The sequence below is a fragment of the Lytechinus variegatus genome, chromosome 16 (genome assembly GCF_018143015.1).
Source record: "Lytechinus variegatus isolate NC3 chromosome 16, Lvar_3.0, whole genome shotgun sequence".
Lineage (NCBI taxonomy): Eukaryota > Metazoa > Echinodermata > Echinoidea > Temnopleuroida > Toxopneustidae > Lytechinus > Lytechinus variegatus.
This window is the reverse complement of record NC_054755.1, coordinates 28816564-28831162: the sequence shown is the minus strand read 5'-3', so window position 1 is coordinate 28831162 and position 14599 is coordinate 28816564. Positions and strand designations below refer to the sequence as shown.

General features: G+C 36.9%; 1 protein-coding gene across 1 annotated transcript in view; it reads right to left on the bottom strand.

The window, feature by feature from the left end:
* LOC121429630 (S-formylglutathione hydrolase-like) overlaps positions 1 to 14599 on the bottom strand; it is a 37860-nt gene that overhangs the window by 15227 nt on the left and 8034 nt on the right. Inside the window, exons 2-3 of the mRNA XM_041626767.1 lie at positions 9894 to 9972; positions 396 to 484 (exon numbers count right to left, since the gene is read on the bottom strand). Of these exons, the coding sequence (XP_041482701.1) occupies positions 396 to 484; positions 9894 to 9972 (168 nt within the window). The remainder of the gene's footprint in view (positions 1 to 395; positions 485 to 9893; positions 9973 to 14599) is intronic.

Genomic DNA, 14599 nt, shown 5'->3' with positions numbered 1-14599 from the left:
TTAATTGGATGAGCCTGTGCCTATGAACGTTTTTAACAGAAATATGGCACAATATAAATGCTGTGGATATCATCATCATCATTCGGCCTATATCAAAAAGGCAAACAAATTAAAAGCTTTTATCACAGAATGTTGAATTTATGCTTGTGACTAAGGTTACAGTCAATAAAAATTATTTCACCATTTGTTATTAATGAGTCCACCATTTGTTTTAATAAATAATTTTCATAAAAAGTCGACTCATTAATTGACCTTTGACCTTAGTAACAAGTTCCTACTAAGCTACCTTATTAAAAATATCCACTAAAAATAAAGTAAATGAGAATGAACACCTCTGTGAATTTGGGCCAAAGATAATGCAAGATCTTTGAGAGTGGTCTACTTTGTGTGCTTACCAGAGAGATATATGAGGGTGGGGCATGGTCCATTCTCAGCCTGGCTTGGAAGAAAAACCGAGAAGGTCATCTTGCAATCGCATTCTGAGCTGTGATATAAAGTAAATGAAAGAAATTTTAAAGGTTAAAATTTCATATAGAAATACAACAGATGAGATTCATGGTCTCACATAATATGTGGTTTATATTCACAGGAGCTGTGGAACCAGAGGGGGGGGTCTAAAACCATGCACAAAAAAATACCATCTAAATGTGATTGTTGCATGGTCACCCCCCCCCCCCCAACTTTAAAACCGTTCTGTAGCCCCTGAATTTACTTGGTCTACTGCAAGGAGATAGTCTATAGTCTGCAGGCACAGACCCTGATAAGCAAGTCTCCATGCAAAGACTAGCACATACAAAACTTGCTGTCCTGAGCGAGAGCGCCTTCAGGACACAAGGCATCATAGTAGGCTGCACATTCAGACCCTTAACTCTAGTGAAGGGTTTGCACAGCAGACTTGATGGTCTACTTCTCTGATAGTAAAAAACCACACAGGCTATTCAACCAATATGGTCTACTATCAATTTGGCCCAATTGCTGTTTGGCCTACACCAAACTTTAAATAGTCTAATTCCCACTTAATAGCCTACTTATCATGTAAATGTAGTCCAGTTCCTAACAGGTTTGATGTCCATTTCTTCCACATAACTTTTTACTTTGTCAAATAAAAATTTGGTTCACAAACATAACCATATATTCATGTATAATAGAAAGATTAAATGAGAACAAAGTTTGAAATTTAATATTTATTTTATGAGTAATTTGGAGGGAGAGATTACAGGAGATCCCGCCCGCGCATGCGCAGTCATCATTCAAAGCATCAAATATGACTCCTGATAAAACAGCAAGAAAGATTAAACTAAGATGAGAACAAGTTAGAGCTAATTTTGCCCTTGAGTAATGGGAGGGAGTGGGGGGCCTGTAATCTCTCCCTCCAAATTACTCATAAAATAAATATTAAATTTCAAACTTTGTTCTCATTTAATCTTTCTATTTTATTTCGAAATTCTCCTGGAGAAATTACAGGAGATTTCAAAGCTCAGGAGGCATATTTGATACCAAAATTACACCAAGTCACAACCCTGGTGTGAACACAACATAACCTCTACAACCGAGTATGAGGCACTGCCTAACAAGGAGGCTGAGAAGTCACTTTTCTGATCCAAAGCGTACGATAGAGTTGTTAAAAGTTTTCTCATTAGTCCATCCAGCCTGTCTGAGATAATAGCAGCGATGGGAACTTCTGACCTCTCAGCTTCTGACACCGACGCAGCCCTCGTGGATTGCGCCTTATAGAAATCAGTGTCTATACCCCAGCTGCAGCTAGATTTACTCGTATCCAAAGGGAAATGGTTTGTTATAAATTAACTTATCCTCACATGAGGCTTCTGATAGCTGATAAAAAGGAACTTTTTATGATCCACTCAGACGTTCTGTTCCTCGAATATAATGTTTTAGATAATCAAGAACACACAGTCGCTTATCTAGAGGGTAAGCTTCCAATGTCATATCTTCATATGCCCTGGTCTGTCTTGTTCAGTAGTTGACCAAAGCAAAACGTAGCTCCACTACTAGTATCTTTAAGAGTCATATGCTCAATGTTTAACTGATGAAGCGACTGCACCCGCTGCGCTGAGGTTAGTGCCAAGAGGGTGACAATTTTTAGGCTCAAGAGCTTGAGGCTAAGGGTTCTCTCAGGTGCTAGCTTAATTCCTTAAATGGTTCAACACTTAAATGGTTCAACACTAATTTAACGTCCCAGATATGTTAGTGTACCTGGGTTTGGGTGGTCGAAGTTGAAAGGTTCCTTTCATAAAGTGGTGCACTAATGAATGAGTTCCCACTGTAAAAGGACCATCTAAAACTAAAAATTTAGACAAGGTACTTCTGTAGTGTTCAAGGTACTATAACCAGCTCTGTGTTCACATAACTTGTAAGGAACTCCAATAAATGTCTTGATGATTGAACATAACTCCAACCTTTGTCTAAATAAAATTTTTCCATTTTCTTATGTAGATACAGCGCATAGGGACATGCTATGCTACATGCGCTTTACAAGAATTGAGCATTATTATTATTATTATTGATTTTTAGTAGAGTCTCTCCGTGAAGACCTTATGATCTCCGTGGTCTTTTTATTCAGTCTCTTGAAAGTTTCCGGAGATCGTGCAACATATACATCAATGTGATCTCAAAAGGGGTGAAATTTGAGAAGGGTAAAGTTAGTAACCCTTTCCTCCTCTTGAATTCTACAGGTTTCCCTATAATTTGGAGCAAGGGAAGCCGCGATTGTGAGGGCCAATATGGGACACCTAGCAAGCCCGTATATCTTTGTCATTCAGAATTTTCTGCAAGCAACTTGGCATGAGACAAAATACGTGGGAAGACATAAAAATTCAACTTGGCCCAGTTTAGAAAAAAGAATGCATCAACCAAGAATGCACTAGGATCGGGTTGCCAAGAGACATACCTAGGCAATTGATTATTTAGTCGAGATGCAGATAAGTCAATATCTGGTGAGCCAAAGTAAGGAGTATATTGGTTAAAAGCTTGTTTATCCAGTGTCCACTCTGTCCTATCATTGAATTTACGAGACAGCTTGTCAGCTACTACATTTAGCTTGCCTGGAATATAAGAAATAGACAGCCAAATATTTCTCTCTAAACACCATTTACAGATTGCATTTGCAATTTCATTACAACTACATGATCTATGCGTAGTAGGATATGGTATTTTTCATAGATGTCCAAAAGGACTTTAGTCCGAAAAAGGCTGCCAGTAATTCAAGATAATCAATCTCATTATTCTGAGCTTTGGCAAGCTCCTCGGCATGACATCGCCCATCTTTACTAGAATTTAGCTCTATACATGTAGTTTCCCATCCCGAACCGCTTGCATCGGAGTACAACTCCAGGTCCGGTTCTTTACTCTCAAAGACGAGTATACAATGTGCAGGTTTGCTATCCACCATTCAAGATCGTACCGGGCTGCCTGCGAGAGTTGCATGGGTCTATCAAAATGACCTTTGTTAATTTTCAGTGCTACAATTTTGTCCAATTCCAAAGCCCGATAGAAAAGAGGGCCATATTGGACAGCAGGGAATGATGGTACAATTTTCCCAATTGTTCTGGAGACTGCTCTAATACTAGGCAAGTTGGTTTGGAGGAGGCCTATAAGCAACACTTTTTAACTTCATTTACCTTGTCAGAAGGGAATGTAATGGACATATTCACTGAATTAAGGACCAATCCAAGGAAAGTAATTTCCTGTAATGGTTTGAGTACCGACTTATCAGGGTGAATAATAAACCTAAGCTCTGATAAAAGGCCAACCGTGGCATCAATTGCCTTATGTACTTGGGCCTTATTGTTACCAATAATGATGGTGTTGTCATGATAACCCACTAAGATGTGGTTTGCTTGGTGCAGTGTGGCAAACACTGGTTTCAAAATTTTGGTAAAGAGCCGTGGTGCAGTACTCAAATCATTTGGTAAACATGTAATTTGAAAAAGCGTGTCTTGCCAAATAAATCTTAAGTACTTTCTATCTGAAGGGTGAACTGGGACCGAAAAGTAAGCATCACGGAGGTCCACTGAGGCAAGAAAACAAATTTTCTGACATTGTGTTGCTGTATGTATGCTATCCATCTTAAAATGCTGACAGCCATACTTTTTCAGGTCAGAAAGATCCAGAATAACTCTTAATTAGCCCAGTATTTTTCTTGGGCCGAATAAAAATGTTGGACACGAACTCTCCATTCTCATGGGAGCATTGTTCAATCACCTTTTCCTCAAGTAAGTGTATAATTTCTTGATTTGAATTACTTCAACTGTTCTGATATGAAAACAGTGTGGGGGTAGTGAACGGTATGGTTTAATAGATAAATTTTCAAACTCTAATTTATACCCTTCAACAGCTGATAAGATGACGTGATCAGAAGTAATATTTTCCAATTGTTTACAAAATGCCTCATTCGGCCACCAATAGGAAACTTTGAATAATCATTGAGTTAACTCGCCTCTTCAGTAGAAGTAGTTACTTTGTTTTCTTCCAAGATGCACCCTGCTTTGGGGGAAAGGGGCTGTTGAGAGGCATTCTGCTCTGCGAGCCTGGGTTCTGCCACTGGTCATGACCCTTGTTCTTGTGTCGTTTCCACTGGGGATGCCCTAAAAAAGGACCCTATGGTTGCCTGACCACAAATCATGTTGGGCTGATTGAGCCCATCCAGATTCACGAGTACTGGTTTTATTCCTGGCATATGGGTGATATGGGCTGTTCCACGGTTACTCACGTTACATTTGGAGACACCTTGACTCATGCTTGGAGCTGTAACTCCATTATTATTGATAGGAACTAAACATCTCCTTATCACAACAAAGTACACAGTCTGACTATCCTTCGTATAAAAACAAAACTTGGGAAATTCTAATATGCTCCTTGCAAATCTTTGGAATGTGTCGGTTACTCACGTTACATGATTTGGACATGCATAAAATGAAAAGTCAACATAAGTGAAAAGTCTCCTCATACAAGGCTTTTATGAAAGTTGATTATATCCATTTCAAAGAAGTATATTAGAGAGACAAACTTTGTATATAATTAAAAAAATAAAGAACACATGGTTTTTACTTGGGGTGCAGATAATATGGTTACTCATGTTACGGTTACTCACGTTACATTTTGTCCATGTATGGTTAACAACACACATGTCATTAAAAATTCAATAATGTGTGTAAAATTCATTGCTAGGAACATCTAAAAGAGATTTTATACCAAAAATTGGAACAATTGGAGCTTTATTAGGGAGTAGGAGGGAAAAGTATGATTTCGCTTACTAATTATGCATAAATTAGCATAATCGCTTAATACCAATTTGCATGAAATAAATTACTGTATAGTATTGTAGATTATGTCCAAGACAACCTGCACGCAATTTTTTTGGCATGATCGTGCCGAGATGGCCGAGATCCCAAGGGGGGCCTGGGAGCCCCCCCACCCCCGGGCCATATCAACTCCCAAAATACATGTACCCCGGCCTAGATAGGATTACAGGTAAGGGCATTCAATGTGTTGTTCAAACACTCTTTAAAGTTTGGTTAATCAAAACCAAGTCTTACTAATGCACTCTCGCATTGTGAATACTTCTACTAATATTCATTTTTTTGTGTGATTGTATGACCACTGATATTTTGATGAACAAAGAGTCGCATCAAAGAGATGTACCCTCATTTTGCTTTTAATTAATCAAAAATAACTTCACAACTCACCATGAGACTTAAAACTTGACATCCCACAGAAAATGTTACCGAACTGAATAATTTTTACTAGTTACTCACATTACATGATGGTTACTCACGTTACAAAGTTACTCACGTTACAGTTTTTCTTCATCAATTTTATAAAAAATTGTACTTTTTAATGATTTTGATAGTCATCACTGTGTCAAAGATTGTTTGAAGGAAGAGAATTTAAAATCCCACCAATTAACTGTGAAGAATTTTTCTCTCAGAAAACAAAGTCAGTTTTTTCGGTTACTCACGTTACATCACCTGAGCAGGTTGCAATATTTATTTTTGAATGAGTACTACAAATTTACTTGAAAAGCGGTTGTGTATTTTAAGTAATTTGACTCTTCTAAACTTCAGAAATATATAAAGTGGTATGTTGTTGCAACAACAAAATGGTAATAAGGCATATTTCATTTTTCACTATTTTTCTTGTATTTTGGTACACAATGGAAGACACAACTTTTGACCATTTTTTTCCAAAGTATACATATGAAAATAAACTTTTTATTTCTTGTTCCTGAAACTATCATGTATGAAGGACTTAAAGTATTAAAAAATTCAAGAAAATATTGAATTTGAATTTTTAAGCTCATGTCCACCAACCTGTGGAATTGCCCATATGTGTGAGACATGCTTGTCCTTCAATTGGCCTCTCAGGGCTCTCATCATCCCTGCAGCTGCCCACTCAGGTCTTTCACTTGCTTAGCAAGATCATCTCCAAATAAGAAGTTGCCCACTTGGGAAGATTTGCACAATGGTGTAATTTTCATATTCATATCAGGTCTGATAAGACGTTTCCTTGTGCAATTTAGCTCAAAATTGGTATTGCTGAGCAAAGCGAGGCAATCTTGTTGAGCTTCAGAAATATTCTCTGGGTCTAAGGATTGCATGAATGCTGTCAAACCTCTGGTTAGTGAACGTTGAATTTTTTGTAGTTGCAGGTTTCTTTGTCTAGTTAGGCCTACTTGTTTTAGTTTGATCCCCAATGGGAGCATTAACTCTTGGCATATCGACCAAGGTTATCAATTGCCGTGCCCCATCTCTTGGGGCTGGGAAAACTTCGCGGCTAATGCCGGTATGCCTGGGCCTTAATTGGCCCACATCACATTCACCTTCCCCACTCTCGAAATCTGGAGCTTGTGAATTGTCATCATTGACATTGGTCACATGGACCTGACCTGCGTGGAACTGTATTTAAGAATTCTGATCATCATAACCATTATTATCATCGTAAAAAGACAGCCTTAGAATACTATCTTGATAATGGCTGACCTATGCCTGGGGAGTAACTAGCTCCCTGACTGGTTCTGAAAAGCCTGGTTCTCCAGTGCTTCCGTCAAAGTGATTCTAATTTAGTCTCTCCTCAAACTCAGAGTTTGAAGTTGAGGGGGAAGGTTATTCTTTTTGGGCTTGGCTTTGTTGTCATATCGGTTCCTATGCCCGAAGAGCCCGACGGAGATTTAATATCTCCTTTATCTTTGTTTTTGACAATTTTATTGGGCTTGGCTTTCAATAGTGCCATATCGGTACCTATGCCCGAAAAGCCCGACGGAGATTCAATCATATCTCCTTTATCATGAAGTTAACTGTATTCGACGAAGTCGAATACGAAGACTGTTGATGCGACGCTGGTTGCTGGCTCGTGGAACGGGTCCCTGCGCCCGGCTTCGCCGGCGTCTGGCCCGGTGGAGAAACCGCACTCCGCTGCGACTGAGTCGCCGGCGGGCTGGTACCCACATTCAAGAAATCACGAATCATAATCGTATTTTTGTCATGAAGTACTCCAATTCGAACCCAATGTCGATATCAGAAGGAGGTTGTAATAGAAAAGAGCTCTAGCGCATAATTTCCAGCAACCAACTCGAAGAAGGGGAAGAAAAAGCAATTTTTATCTTACCCCAAATGGCGGAAAATGACTGCCAAAATCAATGCTGCGAACGTAATGACTGCGCATGCGCGGGCGGGATCTCCTGTAATTTCTCCAGGAGAATTACGAAATAAAATATGTACTGTCGATTGGGTGGTGTCAGACAAAGTGGATAATACACAAAATAGGTAGGCTACTATTAACCCTAAATAGACTGGGCTATTTTGATGCCTAAAAAAACTGGGGGGGGGGGGGGGCTGATTCAGCCCCCCTTATGATCTCGGCCGTCGATCGCGCGATCGCGACGAAAATTGGCATGCGCGTTACCCATGGCATTATCTACAAGACTATAATATCAAATTCTGCGAAAAATCTCATTGCTCATTAATTATGCTAATTTATGCGTAAAATCATAAGTTTGCTCTAATTAATAAAATAATGCCCCTAAAATGCTAATTTTTGTTTCACATACTCTAGATAGGCATCTGATCAAATTTATTTTTCAAAAATTAAAAAAAAACATTTATTTTCTTATGTATTCTATTGTTTTCTAAATTTCTTATGTATTTCTTTGTTTTTCGACTTTTTGTTTTTTATTGTTTTTTCAATGGAAATTGTCGGGGACTTTATTTTGACCATAAACAAGATAAAATTAATTGATTTTAAGCAGTGAAAGGAAAAATAATGATACATTTATGAATTTTGGCTAAAAACACTATTTGCATTGGGTTTGTACACAAATTCACGTTTTTGAGTAATTTTGGGTCTGCATGCACTTACGAAATGTTGCGTAATTTCGGAACCGCGTACACGGGGGTCACAATATTGGTCTCAAATGTTGCACGAGACTTGAAAGTAAAAAGTCAGTGAGCGACGTGGTTAAAAAATTTTGAGTGGCGGATTTATCACGAAAAATGTCGAGGGGGCTGAATCCGCCCCCCCAGTCTTTTTAGGGTTAAAGCTTTTCTATCCAGAGATTCTACATGTACATATTGGTAATGGGCTAATGACAACTAGACCTAATGGTTAGTACTGTAAGATAGATGAACTGGTTTTAGATTATTTGGATTAGAAAATGCGGAATAAGACCAAACGGAATGTAGATAGAGCGGAATCGGCAATTAACCTGTATGTACTGTTAAAGGCGAGTACTAGCCAAGTTCCACCAATATAATGCATCTAGATCTGTCATTCTCCCATCTTGATATAAAGATGGCACTATTCACTCTGTCCCGTATTCTGAAGTCGGGTTTAACTTAGACTCGGGTTTAAAGTTGTGGTTTAAGTATGGCGAGCCAATTGTCACATAAATCACTAACAGTAGTGATATCATACTTCAGCTCATTTGGCTCTTAAATCATTCATAATTGTCTAGGAAGTACAAAAACATTATTGGCTTCACCATCGATGAATCAGGAAAGAGCACAGTAGGGCCTAAACATAATAAGAAACATACAACTTAATAACAAATTTGATACGTTTGGCTTCCCATACTTAAACCACAACTTTAAACCTGAGTTTAATTTAAACCCGACTTCAGAATACGGGCCTTTGAGTTTACATGAAACTTTGTGGGTCTGTTTCATGATTGCTTCTCATAAGTTCTATGAACTGAATAGAAATATCCCTAAATTCAAATATGAGTTTTTTTCGTTCCACGATTATTTTCACTGGTCCGAAGCTATGGAATTGTTTAGATCCTGATATTAGAATTTGCCCCACACTGTCTAGTTTTAAAAAGGCACTCATATGATCAAGTCGTATACCCCCCTGATCCTAGTTTTATTTTATGAATAGCATGAATTTCTTATTTATTGTCTGCTTATTGGTTTGTTTACTAATGATCAGCGCCATTTCCTAAAGCTATTCGTAAGTTAAGAGCGACCTTAAAAACGACTGGTGATCCTTTCTTGTAGTAAATGGTATAATATATTGGCAATGGTTTAGCGTATAAGAAAGGATCACCGGTCTCTTAACTTACGACCAGCTTTATGAAACACCCACCAGTTATGATATCTTTAAATGTTGGGGACAAGCCATTGATAGGCCTCAGGCCTTTGTTTGTCCCTCCACCTGTTGACATTTTGTTTACTTTGTCTATCCGTTGTTTTTGTAAGAATTTTTCTATTTATTGTTTCATTGTTTTTGACTGTCGATTGTGCAATTTTGAAGTGATTTTATGAATTGAATGAATTGAATGAATTGAGAAGCATTGTAGGAAATACACTTCTCATTCTTTGTACAAGGATACTATGATCTGGTCAATGGCAATAAACGAGACTGGGAGTGGAAAAACTCACCTTTCGTGTGAAAACACCTTCTGCAAGCCATTGAAGCTCTTATTGGAAGATATCTCAGTTAGAACACTCTTTGGCTGTCCTATATATCAACAAACATGAAACAAAATAGATTATCTGAACACATACCCATCATCTGAAAAGAAGGCTCGTATTCTGAAGTCAGGTTTAAACTTAAACTCGGGTTTAAAGTTGTGGTTTAAGTTTGGATAGCCAATTGCTACATAAATCAACAGAAGAGATATCATATACAAGTATCAGCTCATTTGGCTCTCAAATCATTCATAATTATCTAGGAAGTAAATTAGATGATTGTCTTCACCATCGATAAGTCAGGAAAGAGCACAGTAAACATAAGAAACATACAACTTAATACAAATTTTGACACTTTTGGCTTTCCCCCATATTAGCACAGAGTTAGACCACAGTCTACGATAAAACTGACTTCAGAATATGGGCCACAATGTCAATAGTTTTTCCTGCAGTCTTCTTATCATATCTCAACAGAAAAATTGACTCACAACCATTTTATTTTCATAAAGTTCATTTCAAAACACATTCACCAAATGCAAAACATAGGCCTACCATGACCATAATTTTGCCTTCACAATACCAATATTTTTCATTTATATCTATTTCAACAGAAAAATTCACTCATTACCATTTTTAAAAAATATGGAAAAGAACAGGAATTTCTTATTAAATTTGGAGTTATGTTGAAACACAAAGGAGTAACAACATGGTGAATTCTAACTAAAAAAACATCAATAGATCTCATTATTTCTTAAAGGTCAAGTCCATCCAAGAAAAATGTTGATATGATAGAGCAAAATCAAACTAGCATAATGCTGAAAGTTTCATTAAAATCAGATGTAAAATAAGATAGTTATGACATTTTAAAGTTTTGCTTATTTTCACAAAACAGTTATATGCACAACTCAGTGACATGCAAATGAGACAGTTGATGATGTCCCTCACTCACTACTTCTTTGTTTTTTAACTTGAATTATACAATACTTCATTTTTTTTACAGATTTGACAATAAGGGCCAACTTCACAACTTTACTGAACCATATAAATTTCTAGTATTAAAACAATGCTAATTCCACATATTCAGGTAGGATTTAATCTTTGTTTCACTTGACAACGAGGATAAAATTAGAATATTTCACAATTCATATAATAAAATACCAAAAAAAATAGTGAATGACATCATTGGTCTCTTTATTTGCATCCTGACCAGAATGTGCATATACATGTAACTGTTTCATGAAATTAAGCAAAATTTTAAGATGTCATAACTTTCTTATGTATATGCAATTTTGATGAAATATTCAGTGTTTTGCTCATGGGATTTTTCTCTTTTTATTCAAATTAACATATTGTTGGGGAGGACTTGTCCTTTAATTATTGCCCAAACTTGCGCTAGATCTACCCAATCTAACTCAAAGAACTGGTAATTGCTATAATAGATCTGGTCGCATGTCATAAGGTGGTTCAATTTCGCGAACAGGGTAAAAGTGGTCAAAAATTTTATTATTTGATATGTTATAGCTATTACCATTCTCTACATAATGAAAAAGTTTTAAGTCTCGAAAACCATTATTTTTCCTTAAAATGACTAATTAACAGCAAATTATTACATAGATGTCAATGTAAATGTGAATTTTGAAATGCGTTTTTCTCAAATTGGACCTGCTGCACATAAAATGGTGTCAAAAGTTAATGCAACATTGGATCACCCTAGTATTTTGCAGTTATAATCTTGAAACATCAATGATTAAATCTGTACCAAAAATGAAATAATTATCTATTATTTTATGCATGTTAATTATACTAATTAATTAACAGTATTTAATTTCACATTTCTGCCCCCAAAATACCTTTCACTGTATTTGTATGCTTGGCAAAATGACAACATCATGGGTAGAAATGTTTGTTGCAATGATACACAACATTTGTACTAAAAATTAAGATTACAAATTAGATAATTAACCAAATCTCTCCGGTTTACTAATTGATAAGGTTGCAGATCAGAGCTGACATACACATGTATTCCATTGCTGCATATTTTCAAAATTGTCAAATTTTTATGACATTTAGTTGTTCCCTGCTTTAAAACGCCCAAAAATATGAGGATAACAGTCATATTACATATTATAGTAAGTTGTTAATTAGGTTTAATTAATATTTTATCATTTACCGCATCCACCAGCTCCGCATCCACCGGCTCCGCCACCCCTGTTACTTCAAACTTAATGTGCTATAGTTTTTGTTCCTGATATTGTATTGATCTAATTCATAGTAATATATTTAGCCTATAGTTCTAGCTTCAAAATGAGATATTACTCAATAAATTTGGTCAAGATGCTGTGATGTAGCAACAATTTATCCATGGCACAGTGTGGAAAATTGTTCATACGCCACCCTTTTTGCATACCCAACTTATGAAATGCGACCATCTAGACTCTATTTAGGCTAGGCAATGACACTAGATTTGTGCTGTAGACATGTGTCCAAAAAGTCAATAGGTGAGTTGGCCTCAAATTTTCTTTTTCTATTTTGAGTGAACAATGTAGTTAAACTTAGCGACATCTTTACATTTTCTGGCAGCCAAATTGATTATTAATTGATGTGACATTTCCACGGCTCCTCTCAGAGGCTCAAACAGGCTAGGTCAGCATAAGGACTTAAAAAAAGGGAGGCGCGATAGCTCAGTCGGTAGAGCAGGGATTCGTATTCCAGTGACTCTGGTTCAATTCCCACTTGGTGCGCTAGTGCCCTTTGGTAAGGCATTAATCCTCAGTACCAGGTCCTTCGGAGAGGACCTTAAGCCGTCGGTCCTCTGGTTGCTTGCTTACAAGCATTCATGCTTTCTTAGCAGTCAGGTAAAAAAAATCACCACCAATCACGACTAAAATGCCTATATTTAGCCACCGGCCCACACAGTATAGGGATAAACAACATGCTACATGCATTTCCAGGCAAATTTTATGGAGTACATTTAAGCCTTATTTTTCACTATTTAGGATATTTTGAGGTAAGTTTTGGGTAATGTCTGTGATAATAATGCTAATAAAGAATATATTATGGTAATGCTTTTTAGTATAAATGCTGTTTCACTTCTTTTTTTTTGTCCTACTTACCCTATTTACAAATAACCTGAAGAGGGACATGACTTCTGATGGGAGGGAATATTAAAGCCAGTGTCATCAAACATCTTACTCTCAATTTTTTTAGTTTTAATTTTAGACTTTACTTCTAGTCTATATTTAACTGTGTTAGTAACAAACTATTTAATTCATATAAAAATCAAGAAAGCAACTGAGCAAGTCTAGGCTCTTTGTCTTGCCGATAACAATGGCCTCTTCTTTCCAGGCCTGATCTAACTAAGACACAGTTGCCACTAACTTCCTAAAAAATAGTTTACTGGAACCCACTCATTCAATGAACAAGGTTATGATATAACCTTGTTCTCACTTATATCTCCATGTGTGGCAAAATAAGGGTGGCAATGTTTGGCTTATTTTCTCTTTTTCTTTGGGGCAAATGCCTGATTTTTTTACACTGACAGTTTCCATTACACCTATTATTCATACAACTTGGCTCTTATTTAAATTTGACACTTTAAATAATTTTTTTTAAAATTAAAAATAGAGATCAAAAAATGAAAAATTTCTTGCCATATTACTTTCCACCAATAGAGGGCGTACACAAAAATATGCCCAAAATTCAAGTTTTTGAGCGCTCTAGTGAATACAAAAATTATTCCCAAGTTACTAATGTAAAATAAATTGCAACTGTATGGAAATTAGTAATTTTGGTCACAAAAGTGATATTTTAATGATTTTTTAAAGTGTGTGCTCTGTACAACATTGGCATACCATAGTCCTACCTGTAGATTCCCCACAGGCGGTGAACAAGTGGTTGCCACTACCTTCCTAAAAAATAGTTTACTGGAACCTTGTTTAGGCCTAGTGGAAATTTAGTTTTAACGTGTAGTGAGAACGGTTGAAGCGATCTTCCAAACCAGTTCAGAAATCCACCTTGAGATGTAGTTTTCAAGATTGCCTCGTTAAACTGGTTTTGGCGCGAGAACACAAGCGATCTTCTCACATTTTGAGCGCGCTACACTGCAGTTTCAAATTTCCCGCGAAATTTGTGTCACCCCAGTGAAAGTGCTTCAATAGCAACAAAATCGCTTTACATAAAGTGATTTTGAAAACCACTTTCATGTGATCAAGTGGGAATGCTAGCAAAGCGATCTTCCATTTTTCCAAACATGTCAAACTCTTTTCCTGAATTGGTTTCCAATTCCAGTCATGCCAGTACTCTAGTTTTAGAAAGCGTAATGAGAACTGTTTAATTTAAGTCAAAGTGAAGTCAAGAGGTTGTGAAAAGTATATTATAAAATAGCTCTGTATTTTTAAGCATCGTGATTGGCCAATACGCGACACATGACATCCAACTTTTTTGGTTGCCGTGCAAAAGGTGCGCAATGAAAATTGATATTGCACGCTCGAGCAAACCAGTGCGGTAGAAGTCCAACAAAACTGTACTGTAACTTTTTAAGTTTGTTTCTGTGTTGCTATTTTATAAAACAAATAATGCACTCGCTCTGTCGTGCGTAAAAGTAAATGCAGAGAAAGCTTGGTTTCTTCAGATGATGCACACTGGGCACTCACCGCAAGCGGCTCGTGCAAAGTGCG